The 26,212-nt window shown below is 38.0% G+C and overlaps 1 protein-coding gene across 3 annotated transcripts; it reads right to left on the bottom strand.

Annotated features, from left to right (window-relative positions):
* Positions 1-777: 777 nt before the first annotated feature.
* Positions 778-25,222, bottom strand: LOC135222938 (uncharacterized). Of its 3 annotated transcripts, none has more exons than XR_010316396.1 (4): positions 25,132-25,222; positions 20,902-20,968; positions 20,612-20,704; positions 778-2,497 (listed from the first exon to the last, which is right to left on the bottom strand). XR_010316396.1 is itself a non-coding variant. In XM_064261389.1 (4 exons), exons 1-4 carry the CDS (start codon positions 23,137-23,139, stop codon positions 2,310-2,312), a joined length of 351 nt encoding a protein of 116 aa, XP_064117459.1. In that variant the 5' UTR covers positions 23,140-23,246; the 3' UTR covers positions 778-2,309. The 3 variants fall into 3 exon arrangements, 1 of the variants encoding a protein (XP_064117459.1); XR_010316397.1 differs by lacking the exon at positions 25,132-25,222 and adding an exon at positions 24,386-24,461; XM_064261389.1 differs by lacking the exon at positions 25,132-25,222 and adding an exon at positions 23,137-23,246.
* Between the last annotated feature and the right edge of the window lie 990 nt (positions 25,223-26,212).

A 26,212-nucleotide genomic window follows, 5' to 3' on the forward strand; every position in this document is an offset into this window, starting at 1 on the left:
GCACCCATGCGTTGCCTCTGGGAGATTGCTTGTCCACTCCCAGCAGGATTTAGTTCTGTGATCGTCGATGGAGAGCAGATATGTTTTGCTGAAGCTCCAGATACCTTCACCACATTTTCAGGTTGCAGACTTTGTGGTGCACATTGACAACAAGGTTACCTGGTACGTATTATGAATTTCATTTACAAAAGTGCCATTTGTTTTTTTTTTTTTTTTTTTTTTTTTTTTTTTTTTTTGGGGGGGTGGGGGGGGGGGTTTCCAAATACTTTGTTGTGGTGTTTAGGATAAATTTCGAGCTAACGTGATTTGTAGTCATTTTCTTAGAAAAATTTTATGACGAAATTTTGGCACTTTTGGGTGTAATCAATAAAGTGCCATTTTACCCTTCTTTTCTCTTCAAAATCTTCATTTTGGTTTAGGATAAACTTCAATCCTTGAAAGAATTGTATGGTAAGTTTCATTGAAATATATAAATTTCTAGTATTTAAAAAACAAAACTTTTCATGTCAAAATGTTTCAATTAAAAAAAAAAAAATAAAAAATAAAAAAAAAAATAATCCCTTTTCTAACGCATTGCAACTCTTTTTCTTTCCAACATATTTTGATGGGTAGGGTCTCAAATTGAAGGCCAAGGAGTGCTCTTGAATACTCAACCATCAAAATGTGAATATTTCTTTAGCATATTGTACACTGCAGCCCTATCTTTAAGTTTTTTTTTTTTTTTTTTTTTTTTTTTTTTTTTTTTTATTACAAATGTTTCACATTAATTTGAAAGTAAAATTTATTTTTTTATTTGATCCTTTTTTTACATTTCCTTTGTACAGATAGAAGAATATATTAAATATTGATACAAAATACATGTAATATGGAATAGAACCAATACGTTCACAATGGTATAACTTTGGAGCCGCTGGTACAAATACGTACCTAGGTTACCCAAATCATGACACAAATTTAAGGTTACTTATCCAGGGTTAAAAACCATGGTTGATCTGTTAGCTCCCAAGTTGAATGTGATAGTTTACTAGTTTACTTATCATTTATTTTTACTTTTGAGTATTAAAAAAAAATACAAATTTTTTACTTTTTTGCATACAAAAAAACTACACAGAGATTTCCTTAATTTTTTAGAACATATAATTCTTTTATTATCACATATCCTTATGAAATATTACATTATGTAATTCTTCCTGTTGGAAAGTGGAACCATGTCTCACATTTTTCCGTGAGGTGCCTTTTGAATTTGAAAGTTATTACCTTATTTGTACATGAACAATGCCATCTGCCAAGATGCTTTTTATGAATAAGTGTGTGGCCTTAGGTACCATATAGTGTTCTCATACATGCTACAAAAAAATTAATGGTTTGCTATACTGTGAAAAATGGAAAGTAATCTTAATGTTCAGAATGAACTATTTTGAAATTTATGAAGTACAAACTACAGTTCTTTTTCAGATGTGAGACCAGTGATTCATTATAGTACAGTACGTATAATATTTTGAGTCATGATGCTCTCATAGAGATGTAACTACAAAAAATTTCCTGACTTAAAACTATTTACAATGATGATAAACTTTGTTTTAATGTTGCCTTAAAAACTTAGATCAGCTTCTTGTAGTTGCAAAGAGGTGGTCTACTAGTCTTGTTTTAAATATACATAAAAAGGTAACCTCAAGCTTAGAATGACTGAAGAAGTGTGACTCGTGCCTCCTCTCAACAGCAGTAACAGAGATGAGTGTTAGAATTCAATTAGGAAGATCAAGTTCTCTGATGGATGTAGCCATAATTATGTAGTGTACGTGAACCATAAAATGCCACAATGAAGATGGCCCCAACCTATCTAATAGTTTTAAGTTTAGATCACAATGGTTTATGATTAATATACTCATAATTTAAGATGCATAAAATGTGTAATCCTTCTGAAGTACCATCATTATTAACTGCTTACAACTGAGCAGTGCTTTAGTAAGGGTATATGTACCTTATTGTAAAACAAAACGACCATGACAAACCATAAATAATGGAGAATTTCTTTGTTACAAAGATTTTAAACTATTAATGAACGTGGAATACTGAAACTGTGTCATAATTATTTGGAATGAACATTATTGTGGATTAGTACCTGGAAATGTAGATACTGGTGACCAAAAGGTTGGTTTAATGTAATGACATTTAAAAAAAAAATACTTTTTTTAATTATTTCCTCTGGCAATTTTTCATACAGTTCATACAGTACTCTATATTAAGTGAAATTGAGTGTGTTTTCTCTTGGTAGATATATTTTGCACAAAGAAATATTACAATAAGGATCATACAAACATATTCAGGAGAAAACTTCCCAACAGGAGATAAAGTATTATGGCTACTGCACCAGATCCATTACACAGATTGCCCTTGCAGTAACAATTTTCAATATAACCTACTGGAGACTCATCTCTTCTGCAGCCTTCATCATGACTCTTCAGGCTACAGCTGTAGACAACAGCCTGGGTGTTGTCTGATAGGAAACAACATTTGTCAGATAAAAAATGAATCCTAACTTTTGTTATTTATTAATTCATAAATCTATAATTACAAACTTTTGTAAAAACTTAAAAAAATAAAAGAACAATACTACAATGTACTTCTCATGAACAAATGGCTCCATCTACATTTCTGCTGATGGTGTGTATGAAACTTAACACTTCATCATCATCAAATGATTATTATCCAAACCATTGACCATAATACTACTGCGTAGTGTATTATAACTGACTGACATGTGATATGGAGGATGACAGAAAGAGGTAGGTGAAGAGTTATTATAAGGGTCTCAAACAGAGGTTGAAAGTGTTTGTGAGAAGAGAGCCTGAAATGAATGTCAGCAAGAGTAAGATTGGGAGTGTTAAAGAAAATGTGGAAGATGGAGCAGACTTTGCTATGGAAATATGTGATGAAATTTGGAAGGTAAGAGCATGCAATGCCAATGGTTGTTTTACAAATAAATTTGTGATGACATTAAATTTAAAATTTAACAAACCTCTTACAAAAATTTTCAAACTATTTCACCAGCCTCATTTTGAAACACTGTTGCTCAAGCTAGATTCATAGGGTTTGCTGTAAGATTCTATGTCCTGATTTTTGACTGGCATTTGTTGGTCTTACATCCACTTCCCCTTAGAAGATCAACTGAGAATATGTGACAATGATGACTAGTTTTCATTGTAGGTCACTCATCTTGGTACATCACTGACCACTACATCAACAGTGAAAGAAAAATATTACTGTCTGAATATTAATACTCAACCATCCAAGTACTGACCCAACACAACCTTACCTCATCATACATCGCCAACGCACTGCACATTATATCATTCTGGATTCTGTCAATCAGACATATCTATACATGTATCTTTATCATCCTTACCCATTTATAAGGGGAAAATTTTTATCTCATTCATCTGGACCCTTGCCCTTACACATGTATTACTTGCAAGTATACTCACCATACTCAGCCATTTAATTGCACTATACCCTATCGGCTCCTTCATGGCGATTTAGGCGTTGCCCCCTACGTTGCCAGCGCTGCCACATCAAATATTCCAACTCAATGTTTTATGGTATATGAAGGCAACATAAGTTATACAACACAAATATAATTGGTTGCTGATCAGTTTTTGGCAATTATTAAAAGCCCTCGTAATTTGCTAGCATTTAACAACAATAAAACAATAGTTTACAGTGGGGCATCACTTATTCACGGATCAGTATTCACGGATCCAGTTAATCACGGGTTTTTTCTTGGACCGTTTCTCATGTTACATCACTGGTATGAATCGCTGCATCACGGGTTTGTTGTGCTTGCGTATGCGATGTTTTCGGTAGGCTAACCCTCGGCCGTGTCCGATAACTACCAACATTCATTTAAAGACTCATATAATGATATTAACTGACAATAAAGGTAATAAAACCATTCTCACCTAATATATTATTGTCCTATCTTCGAAATAAATAGCCTATCAAGGTTTATGTACGACGTTCATTGGTAGGCTAAGCGTAGTTGCAGTGTGATACCACCAACGTACACAAACATTCACATTATGATATTAACTGACAATAAAGGTAATAAAACCATTCTTACCATATATATTATAGTCATATCTTCATAATAAATAGCCTATTCGAAGAATAATTCCACATCATTGCACTCAACTTATCGTCGGAGTGGCCAGCCACAAATGTAAGCATATACTTTTACGTACGAAAATGGTTTATGTATACGGTTGCGTTCAAAGCGACATTTTTTGTTTGATAAACTTTTAGAAATTTTAATAGTAGTGGTAGTGTAATACAGTAGTAATAACATTAAGGCTAAAATTAATTCGAACTTCATTATTATTTTGGCAGATTCATCATATAACTTCTCTGAACAATGAAGTCATACAAACTCCATTTGTCATAGATTATCGTAAGTATTGCTGTTTGTTATTGGCGACGAAGCGTAAACGAAATACATAAAAGCATTTTTACCTTATATATTATCGTCATATCTTCATAATAAAAAGGCTATTCGTGGAGTAATTCCATATCAGCGAAATCAATTTTATCTATGCGAGGCCAGACCAGCTGACAAAATGTACGTACGTATATGAAAATCCAACTTATGGTAGCGTTCAAAGCAAGATTATCTTTCGAAATTTTTATAGTACTATCATGCTATGTCGTAGTAATGTTTGGAATATACGTAATATTAATTTTCAATACAAAATATCATCGTTATTTTGGTAGTGAATAATAGTTTAGAATTATCATACATACACTGCATTGTTATGGGTTTGTGGCAGTGATAACCAAAATAACGTTCTCCTTTAAGTCGTCATATCTTCATAATAAAAAGGCTATTCGTGGAGTAATTCCATATCAGTGAAATCATTTTATCTATGCGAGGCCAGCCAGAGCTGACAAATATGTAACACGATATATGAAAAATCAAATTATGGTAGCGTTCATCAGGCAAGATTATCTTTCGAAATATTTATAGTACTATTCATGCTACGTAGTAATAATGTTGGAATATATGTAACATTAATTTTCAATACAAAATATCATCGTTATTTTGGTAGTGAATAATAGTTTTAGAATTATCATACATACACTGCATTGTTATGGTTTTCTGGCAGTGATAAAAACTACCAAAATAACGTTCTCCTTTAAGTCAACGCGTTTAGGAAAAACATGACATAGAATCGACTTTGCGACTTCGTTCACTTTGATATTTTTAACGATACAATAACTATCATTTGTACTACTAAAACCATCTTCACAAGTAATTTTTCGTAAGATATGTGTTGTTACAAATGCTAGCTTATACATAAAGGCTTTTATAATTTAAGTCATCTTAGATATACATATGTACCCAAACTCATTGTGGGGAAATTTACTACTGTTTCCTCGGATATTGAAATACTTTAGCATCATTCAAACACTTTAATAATATAATGCATAAATACTAGGCTATACATATTTCATCGTATACAAATACTACATACAGTTATATACACATAACTTTTATATACAAAGTTAACAGTTATATACACATACTTTTATATACAAAATTAATCATATGAGTAGTGATCAGACGACAGCTGTGCACTGGACATACGTACGTACTACTTGGAAGATAAAACAAAAAAAAAATTTTGTTGTTGTTAGTCGCCGGGATAGATTAACATTTTTCCAGAGATTAAAAAGAGCTGAATTTTGTTTTGAAGGTATGTCAACCGCGTTAGTAAATAGGTATCATCTTCTAAGGAATTTTTTTTTTCTCTTCTTTTTGCGGAAGAATCTTCAAGCCATTTTGCATTCAAAGTAATGAGAAGGAATCATTCTATTCTTCATGAAATCAGTAAAATACTTACACTAATAATAAAAACTAAAACTACGTACTGTATGCAAAACACATACATCATCGTTAGCTTCGTGTGTGTAAACGTTCATTCTAAGAAATTACAGAGTATTGTATAACTAACACCTGATTGGTTGGTTGGTAGCCATGGAGATCTGTTATCCAATGACTGCCCTCTGCTTCTGTTCTATTTATAGACATGCCATGGATGGCACTAGGTTTGAACGTTTACCATGTTCGTGATTTTCTGACTGCTGACGGCAAAAATTACTCAATAATTTTCTTTATATAATTATTCCTTCGTGAAAAACAATAATATAATAACGCGGTTGACATACCTTCAAAACAAAATTCAGCTTTTTAATCTCTGGAAAAATGTTAATCTATCCCGGCGACTAACAACAACAAAATTTTTGTTCGTTTTATCTTCCAAGTAGTACGTACGTAGTCCAGTGCACAGCTGTCGTCTGATCACTACTCTATGATAACTTTGTATATAAAAGTATGTGTATATAACTGTTAACTTTGAATATAAAAGTATGTGTATATAAAACGGTATGTAGTATTTTGTATACGATGTAAATATGTATAGCCTAGTATTTATGCATTATTATTATTAAAGTGTTTGAATGATGCTAAAGTATTTCAATATCCGAGGAAACAGTAGTAAATTTCCCCACAATGAGTTTGGGTGCATATGTATATCTAAGATGACTTAAATTATAAAAGCCTTTTATGTATATCTTGCTAGCTTTTGCAACAACACATATCTTACGAAAAATTACTTATGTGAAGATGGTTTTAGTAGTACAAATGATAGTTATTGTATCGTTAAAAATATCAAAGTGGAACGAAGTCGCAAGTCGATTCTATGTCATAAAACTTTAACGTATAGTGGTATGAAAAAACACCAGTGTGTCGTAGCGATGCGTCATCATATAGTGGTATGAAAATACCACATGGTGTTGTAGCGATACGTAATCACAAAGTACAAATCCTTTTCCGGACCATCCTCAGAATTTTACGACTCTTCAACTTCAAGATCGATATGGTAAAATATATTATATAGTCATACTTATTGTTAAAATTCACAAGTTGAACTGCAAAACATTATTATATTTTGATTGTTATGTACATATATTTTTTGTGTTTTACGGAATGTTTGTTTTGAAAATAATACCTATTAGTGAACATATGGTATTAATTGTCCCACTATTTTATTATAGGTGATCTTAATTATCTCACATTCATTTAACAGTATTATATAATATTTATTTAAATAAACTGTAATTAATAAATAACAATAATGAAAAACAAAGGGAAAAAATGTTTTTTGCTGCAGTAGTGGTGTTTGTTTGAAATTATTGCATCTGACCTCACATTTCCGAAATCTGAAAAAATTCCAAAAACCGAAACATCGGAATGTGTGTTTACTGCACATTTTTTTTTAAACACGCACACAATGTCTACACATTTACTGATACCCGTTGGTGAAAGACAAATTACAGTACGTACGTATTTATCCTGAGAGAGAGAGAGAGAGATGAGAGAGAAGAGACGAGAGGAGAGACGAGAGAGGACGATGAGGAGAGAGAGAGAGAGAATGATTAAGGACTCCAAGGCGTGTTATTTTACAATTATTTTATTATCTTGGGATTTTTTTTAATCTTGAGATTTTCTATTCAATTCTCGAGATTAATAAGAAAATTACCGTAAATTGACTAGCATCAGCACACATCTGAATGACTCGGCCATTAGCAGGCTAAACCACCACCTTATGAACTTGCATGATACATGAGATACATGACAAAACACAAAAACCACTGTTTATTGGTGAAAATTTGGGGTCGCACGATATGGGAGATTGCACGTTATTCGAGTATATACGGTATGTGATTTTTTTTTTTTTAGCCTTTTATGGAACAAAATCTAGCAAGAAATTGCCATTCCCAGTTGGCAACACTGGCCTACTCACGGTTGTTGTTGTTGTTATGAAATGTGGTGTGCGGCGCGTTCTTTAAATTGTACCCATATAAACGAGTTAATTATGTGGCATCCAAAAGTCCTGATTCTTTTACTCTTATGGGAAAGACGCCTAAAGGTCAGATGAAGGTTTTTACGTGGAATATACTATTAACGTGTTGTGACGAAGGGAAGAGATGTTTCGCTGCATACTGTTGGTAGCATTATCGTTATTATATTACTGGATTGCACTGCAAAATCGTCGCCATCTTTTATCAACATAGATTGTTGGTGAGTACCCATAGATTTACATAATTTTGATAGTTCTCTTACCACTCATCCTCTCTTTCCTTGTAAAAAAAAAAAAAGAGGCCCACCATGCGTATGTAGGCTTCTAGCTGTAATCCCTAGGCTAGTAGGCTACATATGTACAGTAGTACATATACTACATTTATTTTTTAAGGCTAATTTTGTACAATAACTTTAAAACTGTCTTGAATTTAGTTTTAGGTGATAGTTGAAAACATATTTGGTGTTTGAACTAAAGTAGGCAGTTATAAACATTGGAATAGTGGTCTTGGGTGGGTTAACTATTAAAGTAGGCAGTTTTTAAGCAATTTTTGAATGGGGGGTATCAGGATAACACGGGTATTTACTTATCACGGGGGGTTCTGGGCCCTATCCCCCGTGGATAACGAGGCCCCCACTGTATTCTTAAATGTGGCAAAATTAATTTACAGCGCTGCCAGTTCCTCTCTCAGGTGTTAAGCTGACCTCAGGGCATAAAGATGTCAAACAGCCAGTGCCTCCAAAAGGGAAGCCCAGTCAAAACACTGACTCATTAAGGAGTCTGACAGTCTGTCGTCTTACAAACAACATGGAAGGAAGTCCTCGTTCTCGCATTAATCTTCATCCACAGGTTCGAGAAATTGTTCATAGGGTCGTTAAGTACTTTTCTAAATAAAAGACAAATGTGGACCCATGGTGGATGTCACAAAAACATTGCAACGCACCTCAGAAGCAACAGTGATACTAGAGAGAACAATCAGCAGGATCTCAATGAAATTATCAATTCTTTTCTTTCATTCGTAATGTAAATATTCATTAATTCTTTTCATTCATTCTAAATGTAAATACTTATTCAATTCCCAAAATTAATTTATTTATATAAATGGATTGTTATGTCAGTTTTATATAGATAACATGAGCAGTAATAAATCTATATATTTAGTCCTGGCATTCTTGTGTATTATCAATATGACATTCATGACCCAAATAATCATATATTTGTTTTGACAAACCCTTATGAAGACTATAAAACAAAAATAAATATTTTCCATTGGGTATAGCATTCGTGCAAAGGTACTTATACGTTAACAATAAAACTGATACAAAAGCAAAGAAAAAAAAACAATAACAAATCCGAGTAAATGGCAAAGCTAGAACTAAGTTTGTTAAGAAAAGAAGATATAAAAATAGAAAAATTATATGAATAATCTTACTGGAAAGAAACTGAGGACCATAGTATGAATAGATAATAAGTTAAATTGCTGCCGATAATCTTATTTATGTAACCTATGTACATTTATGCTGAGCTCTCTTATCTGTCTACAAACAGAATCCTTTTCGAAAGTCAACAGCACTCTCTCTCTCTCTCTCTCTCTCTGTATATATATATATATATATATTATATATATATATATATATATATATATATATATATATATTATATATATATATATAATATATATATAATATATATATATATATATATATATATATATATATATATATATATAATATATATATATATATATATATATATATATATATATATATATATGTAAATTAAAAGTAAGGAAGTCCAGTAGCTTGTGATAACCACGAGAAAGGTCTAAATGAGATTTAATTAGACCTATATGAAAAACAGAGACCTGGAAGAATGGAAATATTTTAGGAGTGTTGAGGCAATAGGGAACACCCAGAAGTATACTGCTCCCAGGAGACATTAACAACGCCAAGGAGGTTATACCTCTTTGACAGATGCACAGATTAAAAAGGGGTAAATGGGAAGGGCAGGCCTTTAAAAACTGGAGAGAAGTACATTTGGCAACGTAGGGGACAACGCCTAAATCGCCTTGAAGGAGCCGATAGGGTATAATACCACCACTTTGGATAACCTGAACGACTGTCTACTTCACCTGTTAATCTTCTTGACAGCCCACTAAGTGTTCAAGTCCTACTGTAAGAGTAGGTAAGTAACCAAATTAATTTTATTATAAAAATTTACATTATTTGAAAAGAATCTTACCCACTTAAGGAAAGCTGATTTCTACGTTGACCATAAGGTGGTTTGTTAATGCAGCTAGACAAAAACTGCTCATCCAAGTGATACAAAGGTTTCTTGAATGAAACCCAAAACATTTTTAACTGACCTGTCGGTGGACTCCATTCATGGAGCAAGGCTCTCATGCATGAGTAGGGAAGGGCAGTCTAGAAGAGAAAACCACTTCCCCACAAGTGGCATGGATAGACCAGTGCCTGGGTTCAAATGCCCAATAAATGACAGTCCAATTAAAAGTGATATAATGATACACTCCCATAAAAAATTGTACCTTCATGCTCCCAACAAACTCAAACCTGGGATTTAAGTTAATAACTCTAAAAGCAAAATTATAGTACCTCCAGTGCACAACATTAATAACGTCTTCCAGACAAATTTCTGAAAAAGTAAATGAAGCAGAACAGCTCGTAATTAATAAGTTTAGGGCAACAGCCAAACACTGGGACCTATGAGGTCATTCAGCACTGGAAGGGCAATTCAGAGAAAGTAGGTTTGAAAGGTGTAACAGGAGAAAAATCTCGCAGTTCCACTATGAATCAATTGTTAGTTAAGGATGTATAGCAAGATGGAAGAAATATAATAAGCATGGGGGTATAGTAAAAGAAATGAAAGGGGTTGCAGCTAGAGACCAAAGGGACGCTGCAAAGAACCTTTAGTAATGCTTACAGTGCACCCCATGAAGTGCACTGATGGCACTACCCCCTACAGGAATAATTCTCTTTACAGATCAGGGTCTAGCTTCTTGTAAGTAAATCTGACCAAACACCTAAAGAAAAAAAATATCATTTTGACAAAGGAGTGTTAGGCCTCCTAACCACCAAAAAACGTGATTAACTTTGCCTCTGATAGGCTGTAATCTATATGAATAAATCTTAATCACCCTTAATAGGCAGAGAAGGGCTTTCCGGCCCCCTATGGAAGTCAAATTCGGGTTTTTAACGTCTCAAAAGTCATTTTGCATTAACATCACTCTTGGCCCTGAAAAAAGGGTAACAAAAGAAAAAAATAGCATCTCCTTTACATAAGCTTATATTGCAAAAGAATGCTTGAAATTCCCTTACCCTCTTAGCAGTTGCAAATGCTACTAAAATGATATTGTTATGATACAATAAAGTTTTTACATACTTACCTGGCAGATATATACTTAGCTTTAGACTCCGTCGTTCCCGACAGAAATTCAAATTTCGCGGCACACGCTACAGGTAGGTCAGGTGATCTACCGCCCTGCCGCTGGGTGGCAGGACTAGGAACCATTCCCGTTTTCTAATCAGATTTTCTCTTCCACCTGTCTCCTGCGGGGAGGCTGGGCGGGCCATTTAATTGTATATATCTGCCAGGTAAGTATGTACAAAACTTTATTGTATCATAACAATTTCATTTTTGTACATTCAACTTCCCTGTCAGATATATACTTAGCTGATTGGCACCCTTGGTGGAGGGTAAGAGACAGCTAACTACTGAAAACAACAGGAAAACAACATATGTTGTAGGTTAAAAACCTTGGTTCTTACCTGGTTAGGCAGAAGACTTCATGGCTACTGTCTAAGAGCCTGCTTCGCCTCAATAGCCTGTGAGGTAGTGACCTATGCTGAGAGTTCTTGGGGATCTGTCAATGGGGTCTTATCCACTTACTTGACAGAACCTTGAGGATCTTTGTCGATGGGTGCTATTCCACTTATATGACAAAACCTCCTGCCTCTGGCAATATCAAGGAGCAACACACTAATCCCAACCACCTGACCCTATAACACGGGTTAGTACTAAGATTGAAAGAAGTTACCCCAAACATTCTTTCAAACAACCATAAAAACACAACACCATATATTAAAACTAACTAAACTATTAAGGATTAGCATCAGCTCCCTGTCCCAGCACCGAATCCACAGATACGTACGGCCCCAGAGAGAAGCATTTCTCGTAAGTGACTCTTACATCCTTCAGGTAGTGTGATGCAAATACAGAGTTGCATCGCCAGTACGTGGCAGCCAGAATATCCTTCATAGACATAGTATTTCTATGGAACGATAAAGAAGTCGCAATGTCTCTTACCTCATGCGCTTTTACACGAAGCTGCCGTAAGGAGTTGTCATCACACATCTCATGTGCTTCAGAGATGACACTTCTCAAAAAGAAAGCAAGGGCGTTCTTAGACATGGGTCTTTGCGGGTCTCTCACCGCACACCGGACTCTCTAGGTTACCCTTAAGCTGCTTTTTCCTTTGTAAATAAAACTTAAGGGTTCTTACCGGGCAAAGAGACCTTTCTATCTCCTTCCCTACCAAGGGGGAGAGTCCCTTAACCTCGAAGCTTCTAGGCCAAGGTTTCGAGGGATTTTCATTCTTTGCCAGGAACAATGGCTTAAAAGAACAAATCGCAGAGTCTCCATTAAACCCAACTCTCGAGTCCAGGGCTTGGAGCTCACTTGTCCTCTTAGCAGTTGCGAGGGCCATGAGAAAAATAAATTTCCTCGTCAGGTCCCTAAACGAAGCCTGATGGGGAGGCTCGAACTTACTAGTGGTCTGGAATTTCAATACAACGTCCAAATTCCAACCAGGTGGAAGTGAGGACTTCTTCTTGGTGGTCTCAAAGGACCGGATGAGATCATGTAGATCTTTGTCTTCCGCTATCTTTAGGCCCCTGTTTCTAAAGACAGCGGAGAGCATGCTCAGATATCCTTTTATCGTGGAGACAGCCAGGTGACATTCTTCTCTCAGAAAGAGAAGAAAGTCAGCAATGTTGGTCACAGAGGTATTGGAAGAGGACAGCTTCTTCGACCTGCACCATCATCGAAAGACTTCCCACTTCGATTGGCACACCCGTAAGGTTGAAGACCTGCGGGCTCTGGCGATCGCGCTAGCAGCCTTTCGCGAAAAGCCTCTCGCTCTGACGAGTCTTTCGATAGTCGAAAGGCAGTCAGGCAGAGAGCGGGGAGGTTTTTGTTAAACCTCTCGAAGTGGGGTTGTCTGAGCAGATCTCTCCTTCGTGGAAGAGATCTGGGGAAGTCCACCGTCCATTCCAGTACCTCTGTGAACCAATCTTGAGCGGGCCAAAAGGGAGCGATTAGGGTGAGTCTCGTTCACGTCGAGGCCACGAATTTTCTCACCACTTTCTTGATGCCGGATGCAGAGGAACATGAAAGTATGCATCCTGAAAGTCCAGGGAGACCATCCAATCCCCTGGACGTAGAGCCGCAAGAACCGAGGAAGTTGTCTCCATGGAGAACTTCCTTTTCTCCACAAACCGATTCAATGCGCACACGTCCAGAACAGGTCTCCACCCCCCCGAAGGATTTTGGTACAAGGAACAGGCGATTGTAGAAGCCTTGGGAGTGGGGATCCTGTACTACTTCGATGGCCTCCTTCTCCAACATCTGATCCACTAAGAGAAGGAGTGTTCTTCGCAGAACAAGGTCTTTGTACTTCACCGAAAGCTCCCTCGGAGTCGAGGTCAAGGGCGGTCTTTCTTTGAAGGGGATGAGGTATCCCTTGCTTAGAATCGAGAGGGACCAGTTGTCCACCCCTCTCCGAGCCCAGGCTTCTGAGAATTTTAGAAGCCTGGCACCTACTGGCGTCTGGAGGACTTGACTGTTATTTCCCTTTCTTGAAGGGCCTGAAAGAGGACCTCCCTCTCTTTTCGGGTCCTTTCCTTCTGGTGGAGGATCGAAAAGAAAAACGTCCTCGAAAGGGCACTTGCGGAGGACTACGTACTCTTTCCTTACGGAAGGGGCAGCAGGTCTCGCTTTTCTAGCGGACTGGAACAACAGGTCTTGCGTTGCTTTCTCAGTTAATGAGTGCGAGATGTCCCTCACTAACTGAGATGGAAACAGCTGGCTAGAAAGAGGTGCGTATAGCAACAAAGCCCTCTGAACTGGCGAAACTGATTTCATGAGAAAAGAGCTATACAGTAATCCCTCACCTATCGCTATTAATGGGGACCAGAACCGACCGCGATAAGTGAAAAACCGCGAAGTAGGGTCCCCCCTATTTTTTAAATGTGTAGTATACATTTTTTTGTGTGTACATGTATATGTAAATAATAACTGTATTCTTATAACAAGATACATAACTCACCTCTATCAATGTTGGTATCGAATCATGTTGGTATCGAGACTAACCTTCTTTTCCCGACAGTCCGTTCCATTCTCCATTTGCACAATCCTCTTATTACGAGGAGTCACAACGCACTTAGTGTCCTTGGAGAACGTTATTGAGGCAGTTTTACGGATTTTTAATTCGTCTTTTTTATGTAGCGAACAGTTGATTCATTCAGTCTGTACATGCGGGCAACAGACGCATAACTACTGTCTGCCTTAAACATGTCCAATAATTTCACTTTCTCGTTCACCGTCATCATTTTTCTCTTCTTCTTGGGTTCACCAAAGGATGTAGAGGGTGTAGGACATTTAGGAGCCATTTTCAAGGGTGTCACAAGCACTATTTTGCACAAAAAAAGCACAAAAGAACAGCTAAAACTTTCACGCGGCAAGAGTACCGACACGAGCACGAGAGAACAATGAATACGGTCTTCCTTCGCTGGGCGCTGGGCAGGGAGAGGTGCTGGGTAACGCGTCTCGGCGGCTCTGCCAATCAGCTTGCGAGATTCAGGAGCCAAGATGGCCAGCGAATCAGAGGTGGATTTTGAGTTACGCGCCATCTCCGTGTTGATACCTGATGTTCTAATGTACTCTCTCTGCCTTCTGCTAGCGTCCGTGCCATTTTTTCTCAACTTTGAATTTTTTATGAATATTTTTGAAAAATCCGCGATGCACTGAGGCCGCGAAAAGCGAGGGATTACTGTATACAGCTCTTTTCTTAAGCACCCCTGCACCGAAGAGGGAGGCTAACTCGCCCGACCCGTCTCAGACAGCTTTGTCCATGCAGGACAGAACGCTGTGGAGGACTTCGGGACCAAGAAACTCCGGGTCAAGGGTTTTCTTTGCCAATGCCCCAAGGGACCAGTCCAGAAAGTTGAAGACTTCCAGGACATGGAAGAGTCCCTTGAGGAGATGGTCCATCTCGGACATATCCCATGTGGTCTTGGCAGTGGGAAGAGCATGTCTCCTTGACGAATCTACCAAGGTAGAAAAATCAGCTTCAGCAGAAGAAGGAAGAGCCAGTCCCATGGGTTCTCCTGTTTCATACCAGATACCCCTTCTCCCTGAGAGCTTGGAGGGAGGACAGGAAAAGACAGTCTTCCCTGCCTCCTCCTTGGAGCTAAACCACGTCCCTACAGACTGGAGAGCTTTTCTCATCCAGATGGTAGGGCGCATTCTCAGGAAGGAGGAGCTCTTAGCCCGTTCTCGTACTCGAGAACAAAGATCGAGGCGAGGGAGGAGCGGCTGGGCTGAGGGAGTCTCCGAACTCCTGAACAAGCAAAGCCGCTAAGGTCTTATAGTGAGATAAAGCCACTACTTTCGGAGAATCCTCCTCTGAAACCTCATCTAGGTCTTACAAAGCCGACCAGCCAAAAAAAGTGCGGTCATAAGAAGGAAAGCGCCTACGAGGCGAGGCGCGCCTGACTGGAGACGCAGGTTTGCGCTCGTGAGGAGAGGGGCTTCTGTCCAAGGAAGAGCGGTTGAAAGATGGCGATCTTCGGTCTGGCGCCACACGCCTGGAAGGACCTTCAAGGCTGGGTGGCGCCTCGCGCCTGGACGAAGCCTCGCAGACAGAAGGAGCAGTGCTGCTGGGAAGCGCATCGCACCTAACTGGCGCTTCGCGCCTGGAAGGCGCCTCATGTCCGACCGGGACATCAAGGAAGGAAAGCGCTTCGTGCTTGCTTGACCCCTCTCTCTCGGTTGGCGCCTCGTGCTTGGAAGGAGCCTCGCGCCTGGCTGGCGGTTCGCGGCTGGAAAGCGGATCGCGCCTGGCTGGCGGTTCACGCCTGGTTGGCGGCTCGCGCCTGGCTGGCGACTTGTGCCTGGCTGGAGACTCGTGCCTGGATGTCGCTTCGCGGCTGGAAAGCGGCTTGCGCCTGGCTGGCGGCTCGCAGCTGGTTGGCGGCTCACGCCTGGCTGGCGACGCGCGCCTGGCTGGAGACTCGCGCCTGGCTGGAGATTCACGCCTGGCTGGCGCCTGGAAAGAGCCTCACATCTGGCTGGCGCCTCGCGGCTGGGTGGCGCCTCGCGGTTGGAAGGAGCTGAGCGCTCGGTCACTATGCATTCCTGAGCCGAGTGCTTACGAGGAGACGAGCGAGAAGCGGGAGGATCGTAAAACCCCCGCTGAGAGCGTCGAACCGGAGAGAGGAGCCTGGAGCTTGACATGTCTGGAGGACGCGAGGATCTCTTGACAGGAAGGGAAACGTCCTTCCTGCGAGGAGGATCCTTCGTAAGGGCTCCCACCAGCGACGAAATCTGCTCCTGCAGATTAAGGAGAATCTTCTTAGTAGAATCCTCCTGATCCATTTCCGACAGAGGAGAAGGAGGTCTGGAAGACGAAGGAGACTCCAAACAAGGCGCTGGGCTAAACAGGGCTCTCCTGGCTCTCTTCCTGTCCACAGGAGAATTCTCAGGGAAACGCTCGGGGTTCGAATCCAAAAAGGTGGGAGCCTTCCAACTCCTCTTCAAGGGGCGCGACTGCTCAGCTGAACTCCAACAGCGCCTGGCCGAAGCGGAATCAGAAGAAGAGAAGCACTCTTTAAGGATGCCTTTGCAACAGCGATCCCTGGCAGTCTGGGACGATACTACAGATCCTGCCGAAGGGACGCCTGACCGGTGGGGATTCTCCACAACCTCTGTAAGGCTTTCGACATTCCTCCTCCTCTGGGCCTGGGAGTTTGGAAGAGGTCTAGGCCTGGGAGCGTTGCAGAGCCGATCAGACGCCCCCTCCACTTGCACTGGGTACACTGCAATCACTGAGCACTGCACTTCCCTTACCTTCGATTGCTCGCATTTGGAGCTCCATCCTTTTGAGGGCGGCCTTCAAGTTCGCCAACTCCACAGACGAATCCGCAGGTTTGGTGAAGGGTGAAGGAGCTGATACTGTAGGAGAGGATGCTACAACTACGTCATGGATAGGAACTATTGAATCCCTAACTGGCTCGTTAGACCGAGACCTACTAGAGCTTCGAGAGAAAGCCTTTCTAAGCCTATCCTTTTCTAACTTCCTCAAGTAGGAGGTTAGAGCATTCCATCCTTCCTCACTCAGATTCTCGCACTCATTACAAGGATTAGTGAAGGAACATTCATTCTCCCTACACCGCTTACATACTGTGTGAGGATCTACCGAACCCTTCGGTAGTCTCACATTACACCCCTCATTCATACACACACTAATTACATAACTAGAGTCCGACATCCTAAGAAAAATAAAAAAAGACAGTCCAGATGATCAAAGGCGAACGAAAAGCAAAAATCAGGTCAGGAGGAACCAACAACGATGTTGTCGGAACCGGCGACAGAGAAAATCTGATTAGAAAACGGGAATGGTTCCTAGTCCTGCCACCCAGCGGCAGGGCGGTAGATCATCTGACCTACCTGTAGCGTGTGCCGCGAAATTTGAATTTCTGTCGGGAACGACGGAGTCTAAAGCTAAGTATATATCTGACAGGGAAGTTGAATGTACAAAAATGAAGGTTTTATTGTTAAATATTTCAATGGAGCAGTTTCTAATGGTTCAAAAGGATCTAATGATAAAAATTTAATACTACATCTATTACATGACAGAGGTTGATACAGTGTTGGATCCTAGATGTTTCAACCTCAAATAATCTAAAAACATCCTTAGGGCCAGGATCATTTGAGACATCAAACTGAACATGGAGCAATACAGGATAGCATCTGCCTATAACCTAGTATAGTAGTAGGTTAAAGTTGGATGCTATACTCAGAAAACAGCAAAACTTTACAATGTTGTCTGTACAGGTATGGGTGCAGGATTTCCCTCTAGAGCACCACCATGAGCAATATACAAACCACTGTCTCTGATACAAGGTATAAGTTGAGTCTCTCCTTGATTTAAGGACAGACTCTTGAGACATCTTACTTATAGGAAATGGTTAAAGCAGTAAATGAAGCATGTGGATGTTTCAATGAAATCTCGGTTCTTCTTTCCAGAATAAAAGAATCTAAGGAAGATCTAACATTAGGGACGGAAGGTCTGGAAACCATTCTATCTGTAGCCACCTAAGAGCCACACGTCAACTTGTAATTTCCTGAAACTTGTTTTGTATTATTTTTTACTTTTGCAAAAGGTGGCAAGGCATCTGAATCTAGGTTGGATCAGTCCTGGAGAAGCATTCCCTCAGCCCAAGGCTGAGGGTCTCCAAAGGAAGAGCAATAAACTGGAAGTTAACCTTGTGCCACCCTGATTCCTGAAGTATGCTAGGGAAGTCCTATTGCAGGAAAATTTCACTGACACCTTGTCCCTCATCTGCTTTTTGCATTGCTGCATGCTTTTCCAAAAAGCAATCAGTTCAAGATTGTTTATATACAACTTTTTCTCAGGATGACCAAACTCCTGACACCCCGATTACCCAGAAACCCTCCCCAACCTTTCACTGATGCATCTAACAATAGTGTGAAATCTGGGTTCCTCACCTTCAGGGATCAACCAGCCAGATGTCTTTGATGGTGTGTCCACCACTCTAACATTCCCAAAAGACTTAATAGAACTGAAACTAGATGTGGGTCTGGAATGGACTTCTTGTCCCAAGTCCCAAGTAAAATTGCACTGATCTCATCCTGGGCCTCGCCAACTTGACAAACTTTCCCAGGGGTTTTATATCCCAATGGAGAAACCCATTGCTTTACTGGAAGCTGCTTTCACGGTTGAAATCCTTTGAGAAAGACAAGAAGTTGTCCATGTGACTGAAGATAAAGCCTGAAAACTGTAAGAGCCTATCCTCATTCCTAGAGAGGAGACAGACTTAGTCTGAACCAAGGATGACTTCTGGTGAGTGATCTGAATGTTCGAAGACTGGGCCAGACAATTTAAAATTTCCTTAGCTCTCAGAAACCCACTGTAAGAGTTTGGTAAAACTAACCAGTTGTCTAAGAAGAGAAGTCTCATTCCTGAAAGATATCATCAGCTACCTATGGGTGATGTAAGCCTCATACACACTTGAGGTGCTACACAGAGACCAAAGCAAGGCACCTGAACTGTTTTGAAAGTGAAAAGCTATGGAACTTGCATGACCAAGGATTTATTGGGATATGGAAATATGTCTCCTGCATATCTACTGATATTATCCAGTCATTTTGCTGAACTACTGTTAGAAACGTGCTAAATGACTCAATGAAGAACATGGGTAGATGAATCGACTCGTTCAGGTTTAACATGTCAAACACTGGGCACCAACCTATGGATGCTTTTGGAACAAGAAAAGCCAGCAATGCCTGACCCCACCACATCCCTCAAAACTGCCTCAAAGACTGAGTCCAACTACTAGAAAGAAAATTCCTAAACACTAATATTGCTAGAATGGTATCTATCCACTGAAGCTCCTGTGAAAAGGGGAGAAGTCAAAAGAGGAACATTAGAGAAGGCAGAAAGAAAAGATATGAAGAAACAAATAATAAAGGCTGAATGAATCTCAAGAAGATAGGGGAGTGAAAAACTGGGTAAGCAAATAAGATACAGAAACAGATAAGATGGGTTCAACAGCTGACTGAGTTAAATTAACAAACAGAGCAACTTACTAAGGAGACAAATACTCTTAACATTATGGTTTACTACATTAGTATCTATATTAGTGCTAATCTCACTAGATCTGACAAAGAGTGAAGTCAAAATTTGGTACAAATGACTTGCCCTTCGCAAAAGGATCCTTTGGTGAATGAGTCAAGTGAATGAGTCAAATGTTTACTGGAACATAATAATAGAAAGATGTCAGAGGGGACAAATCAACCTTGCCCTGAGAATTGACCCAGTTCCCTGGTAGCAAACTCTTCCAACTGTCTCTGGCCAATCCTTGGATTGCCTCCTTTTCTTATGTTTGAAGAATTTAAGCATAATGTCCCTTCACCAGTCCCTACACTCTTCCCTTTTACGTTGGAAGTCACACTCCTGACCCCTACAACTGGCACAAACTGCATCTATGCATCTTATAAGAAAATATCCTACCTACACAGAATCATTGCTACAAAACCTGATGATGTTACTTTCCTTCCCATTGAAGACATCCTATCAAAATGCCAAAAGTCACAATACTGTGTTAAAGTAACAGTCAAACCAGTGAAAGTATTGACAACCACATAACCATGTGGCAAGAAGAATTCTGACAAGAGCTAAAACATTCAAGGCACACTTGGTGAAGAACAAGTCATCTGGGTCAGCTAAGCAATCTTCTTCTTATATTTTGAATGCTGGCCCACTTGCCAGCAGGAACACATAGCTATCTTTAACAGTAAGAAAGATTCATCCTAAATAATATATGAGTGTGTGTCTCTTATAGCTAATCATAGATACCCCAAATAAAATAACTTACCATACTCTGTGACATGTTTCAAACATGTTTCTGAAGGACAATACAACTTAATTTTTGCATCATGGATTCCAGTGTAACAGTACTGACAGCATCCTGTGTAAAAATGAAGAAAATAATGTGTAATTTTACTTTGAAAATCAACAAATTGTGATTATTTTCAATAGATTCAGTGCTGAGTAGCTTAATCTAAAGCTTTATTTTTATAACCAGAACTATGGCAAAAAGCTTACAGGAATACTAATTTGTTTATTATTTAGTATACTATTATCATCATAATGAAAGAAGCTTACCTGTGTGAAGGATGAAGGCAATGAGCAAAAAGGTAATGGCTTTAGCATTCATGTCCCAAATTCCCACCTGTTAAAGGTAAATTTCACAAAGTTTCTTAATTACCACATTTTATGCAATAATTTACAGGTTTTTTAATATTTTTCAAATTATGTACCTGTTCAGAGTTTGGTACTACTACTTGTGTTGAATACTAACGTAATAAAAATAATACCGTAATTCAAATATACGTATGTACTATACAGTAACAATACAGTATGTACACTGTAGTTCATAAAACTTCCTCTGATGCCTTTCCCTTTTGAAGAAGGTGCCACCATTATTACGCCAGTTCCTAAGGTGAGGCCAATACTGAGCAGTTTCAATTTTGGAATACTGTACAGCTATGATTTGCTGGAAAGCTACTCCTGCAATCAACACACAAAAGGAGATTTTTTTCGAATCTCAGGCTTTTACCACATGTCCATTTACCTCCTTACATGAAATTCTTTTAGTAACCTATACTGTTGATAACCTTATGTATGGACCATCTGACTTTAGTTTCCATAATGCAGGCTCTTTGATAACACATCCATCAGACAAGTCATCCAAAAGTGAGGCACTAATGCCTTGTTCTCAAGATTACTTACATGTTAAATCCAACTGGCAAGATTAAAGAAAGAACTTGAGTAACCTTGTTGTTTCAATCAATCCTAACAATAATTCAGGATACTCTTTCCTTTTCCTCAGACCGATTGTTTTCATGTTGCTTACTCACAAGTTCATCATCAAGAAATGAAGTTGAAAAGTGTTACAAAAGTTTATAGCCTTTCCCAATGTTCCAACCTTTACTCTTTCTATTCATCCAAATCACAACCCAAAAACTTTTTCAAGAATACCTCACAAACATCAAAATCATGAGCCATTTCACAACAAAAGTTAAATTTTTCTTATCTCTGATTTCTCATGTGACGGTACAATCTTTGGTGATGATGATATTCTGCCTTCTTTCTTTGCTAAGAACTCCTTTACGTTGCATTATTTGTAACATCCACACAATATCACATGCAGGTTTAGCAAGTTATCCAAATTTAAAAATCACATAAAAAGAGGGCTGTAAGAAAAGCAAAATATCATCTGATCCACTTCTAACAATTTCATTCCACTAATATACTGAATAAACAAGTAATCTAAATATATTATCCTACTGTACTGTACTGGTATACCAAAGTTCTAATAAATCCAAAAAAATCTCCCAATCAGGGACCATCATTTGGAAAGTTCATGGACCACTTCCTGACTTCTTTTAAACCAGCCTCTTAAAAAGAGAAGGAAGAGTCAAAATCATTTAGCAGGATTCCTTCTATTTTCATTTGCAATAGACCTTTAACTGCTATCATAGCTACTCTATCTGTAAAGAGGTACACATAATACATACAACTAATCAACAGGAACCTAAAGTTCAATTAATGATTTAAACAAGTTTATCCATGAAGAATATTCGAAAAGTTCTCCATACTTTTTTTAACAGATGAAATTTTAGCTGACCTACTGTATCTTAAACTGAATCAAATCTATCCTCATTTACCCCACAAAGCCCTTCCACTTGAGAAATATGATTTCACTTACAAACACTACAAGGTATAAATATTACAGCATCAAGGGATCTTTGGTAGCTACCAAACCTACACACATTATCATCATTTCAAATATGAAATTAAATCATGAGAATGTTTTGGCCCTACAGTATTTTCCTTACAATATCACTCATCGTTTTTTTTTTTTTTTTTTTTTTTTTTTTTTTTTTTTTTTTTTTTTTTTTTTTTTTTTTTTTTTTTTTTTTTTTTTTTTTTTTTTTTTTTTATCAAATAGCTATCACTTAAGCCTTTAATAATTTCAATGCCTTTGGTAAACTTACCCACTTAAGTTCATATTCTTGTTGGAATTCTCAAAAGGTACTTATACTTTCCCCCCTGCCTTTGTAACTTCAGGCATTGATTTTGCCCATTTTAAATTGATGAAATATGATATTGTTATGTTACAATAAGTTTCATACATACTTACCTGGCAGATATATACATAGCTGGGACGACGGAGTCTTAGCTATGTATATATCTTGACAGGTAAGTTGATTGTATGAAAACTAATGTTTCACGACAGAGAATGTTATGATGCCTTCCTAATTCCAGAGGCATGAGCACATATGTGAACAGCTTGACATCACAGAAGTCCCTTCCTCCCAAACTGCAATAACTTACCATAATTCTTTTTAATACTTCACTACGAGCTTGAAATCAGCCTTGCGTAATCCTCACTACGTATATCATCCTTATCAAATCCATGATCATCATAAAAGATGCTTTTCTGACTGTATATAGAAATCAAATATAAAAATTTGGCAGGTCAGGAAACAATGGCAAGGAGAGGGTGGAAAGTAGGATGAAAGCAAGAGAATAAGAACAGAGGTACAGTAGAGTAATTCCTACAGTGCACTGTGAGATGTGCACTGATGGAACTAACCCCCTAATTGGTTTTCATCTTCAAGGTTTTTTCATCCAACTCACACTCCATAAATATTCACATAGCTAAGGCATGCCATGCAGTTTTTTGCCTTACAAAAAAGTCTTATTAAAATAACTGGTTTCTTTTTCTATAAGGATGCTTTGTCTTTTATCTTCTTCCACTAAACAATTACTTTTTAATGGAATACCTAAGTAGAATCCAAAGAATACATCATGCAAAATAAGGATTAACTTTACCATAAGTAGCTACACTAGCAAAAAAATGAATGTAGGCTACAATAATACAATCTAGAACAGGGGTTGTCAAACTATTCAACTCCACGACCCCCTTATGAAGTTTCAAATTTTCTATTTACCCCCTAGACTAGCATTTAATAATAATAATAATGAAAAAAAAACAATGTCAGATCAATTTGAGTAGTAGCTAGGTAATAGTTTAGTTACTCGTTATTCAGTATGATAAAAAAAAAGTAACACCTATACCTTGTAATCAAGAAATTACAATTAGCCTAGCTTAGCCTACCCTTGGCAATAATTTCGATTGGCCATACAAATGTGCTGTGGATCAGGAAAAATTACCCTTAAAAAATAAGCATAGCCTAGGTTTAACTGGCCCTTTATAGTAAATGTATATGGGGAAAATAAAACGAGTGCTCCCATAACTAAATAGCAGACCTGACATCGTCTTGCTGGTAACTCAAAAGCCTTCAACTCCTTGAAACATTCCAGGCTGACCAAGAGGAACTACCTATAGCTAGTGCTTCGTCAAGGTCTACCTGTGTTAAATGAGAATTGGAGTTTAATATCTTGAGGCAATTACAAATACGTCCAGGCCTACATAGAGGTCTACTAGATTTACCCTAATGTGAAAACACCTAATTTAGGTTACGAAACCCAGATATCACGTACAATTAGGTAAGTTAAAATAAAATTCAATCCATCGGTCATACTACTGTGCAAATAATTGTGTTTTCGTTATATTTACCTCACGTTTTCCGACATAATCGTAACATAACACATTGCAGTTTCAAACTTGGTGTCAAACATCTGCAATTGAAAATGACAGACCAACGTTGGGGGGGGGGGGGGGGGGGGGGGGGGGGGGGGGGGGGGGGACCCGGACACTCGAATTTTGCTATAAGGGATTTAACTTTCTTCACCATAACCTCACATTAGGAATAAAGAGTTCAACCCTAAGACTCATCACAGAAAATGAAATATACTTTGAAGGAAAACTTTCCTATTTCTTTATCCTCTAAAATCTAAATGAAATACTCATTACCTACTAAATCTCATTGTAGTAACTACAACATAGTAGTACTTACATAGCAAAATAAGCGCTATAGAATATAGCATAGCATCACAACATTTGTTAAAAATTTTATCTCTTGCGGTAAATACTATCTTAAACATAAACAATTATTAAATGTAAAATATATATATATATATATATATATATATATATATATATATATATATAAAAGGTAAGAAAGGAAGCCATGAAGGAAAGTGAAACACCGGAGTAGCTACTCCAGTATTTCACTTTCCTTCATGGCTTATACCTATATTTATGCATTTATCACGTTCCAAACTTTCGTGATTCAGTTACACACACACACACATGTGTATATATATATATATATATATATATATATATATATATATATATATATATATATATATACATATATCACGTATGCACTCATGAACCAATCTAATTTCAATTCTTACCTTGCAAAAAACTAATGAATGTAGAAATCAAGTCGGCTTTATTGAGTGCACAGAGGAACAAGTAAATAGCGCGTCGACTGTGATGTTTTAATGATTGGAAAAACCCTTCGATAAACGTTATTGATAAGGTTTAAGAGGTTTTGATATACAACGATTGCACAGTCAGTCGAACAACCAAAAAACCATGCTAGAGTTGCAACATCAGTTTTGTTAACCTAACTGGTCTTTCTTTACACCCACTTATATATATATATATATATATATATATATATATATATATATATATATATATATTCCTTCGTGGAATATATCTTTATTTATGGATTTATCACGTTCCTAACTTTAGTGATTCAGTTACATACACACACACACACACACACACACACACATATATATATATATATATATATATATATATATAATATATATATATATATATATATATCTTATTTAACTTAATTGTATTTTTATAGGATTTGGTCTGTGTATGTATACGTCTAAAATCATATTTGGTTTTTGCCTCAGCAGCTTATTATCATACTGCCTTTGATCTTTTCAAAATCAAAAACTGTTGCTCAAGTTTTGTCGGAATGTCTAAGTTCTGTGAAACGAAAATGCAGCACATGGACTTTGACCTGAGAACCTCTCAAACAATTTAAATTCACCTATATTGCGTGGAAATCATCAGTTCGAACCTTCCGAAGAATTCCTTTATCTTGTTTATTATAGCTTCACGAGATCCACCGGTGATTCTTGTCATGCCTGGCCCATTATTTCTGTCCTTGGTATGAATCCAATTAAATACTACTCTGACTAAGCTGTTCATGATACCTCTTTCGGCTGTGAACTTTGATGATCCCAACCTAAGGGATGTTCGATGCTAGAATTTGTCTGTGAAAAGGAAATACATTGTAAGGACCCTAAACGTATAAGTTCAGCATAAAATTAGATTCCGGAAAACCTGCCAAAGTAGGTCAGTTGCAGTGAGCTCAGAATTCCTCTTGTGAAGATTTTGCTCCATTAAAAGAACAATAATAGAAACTTGATCATTTTCGAGGAACATTCTGTTGGAAAATCCTGA

This window comes from Macrobrachium nipponense, chromosome 8, assembly GCF_015104395.2.
Source record: "Macrobrachium nipponense isolate FS-2020 chromosome 8, ASM1510439v2, whole genome shotgun sequence".
NCBI lineage: Eukaryota > Metazoa > Arthropoda > Malacostraca > Decapoda > Palaemonidae > Macrobrachium > Macrobrachium nipponense.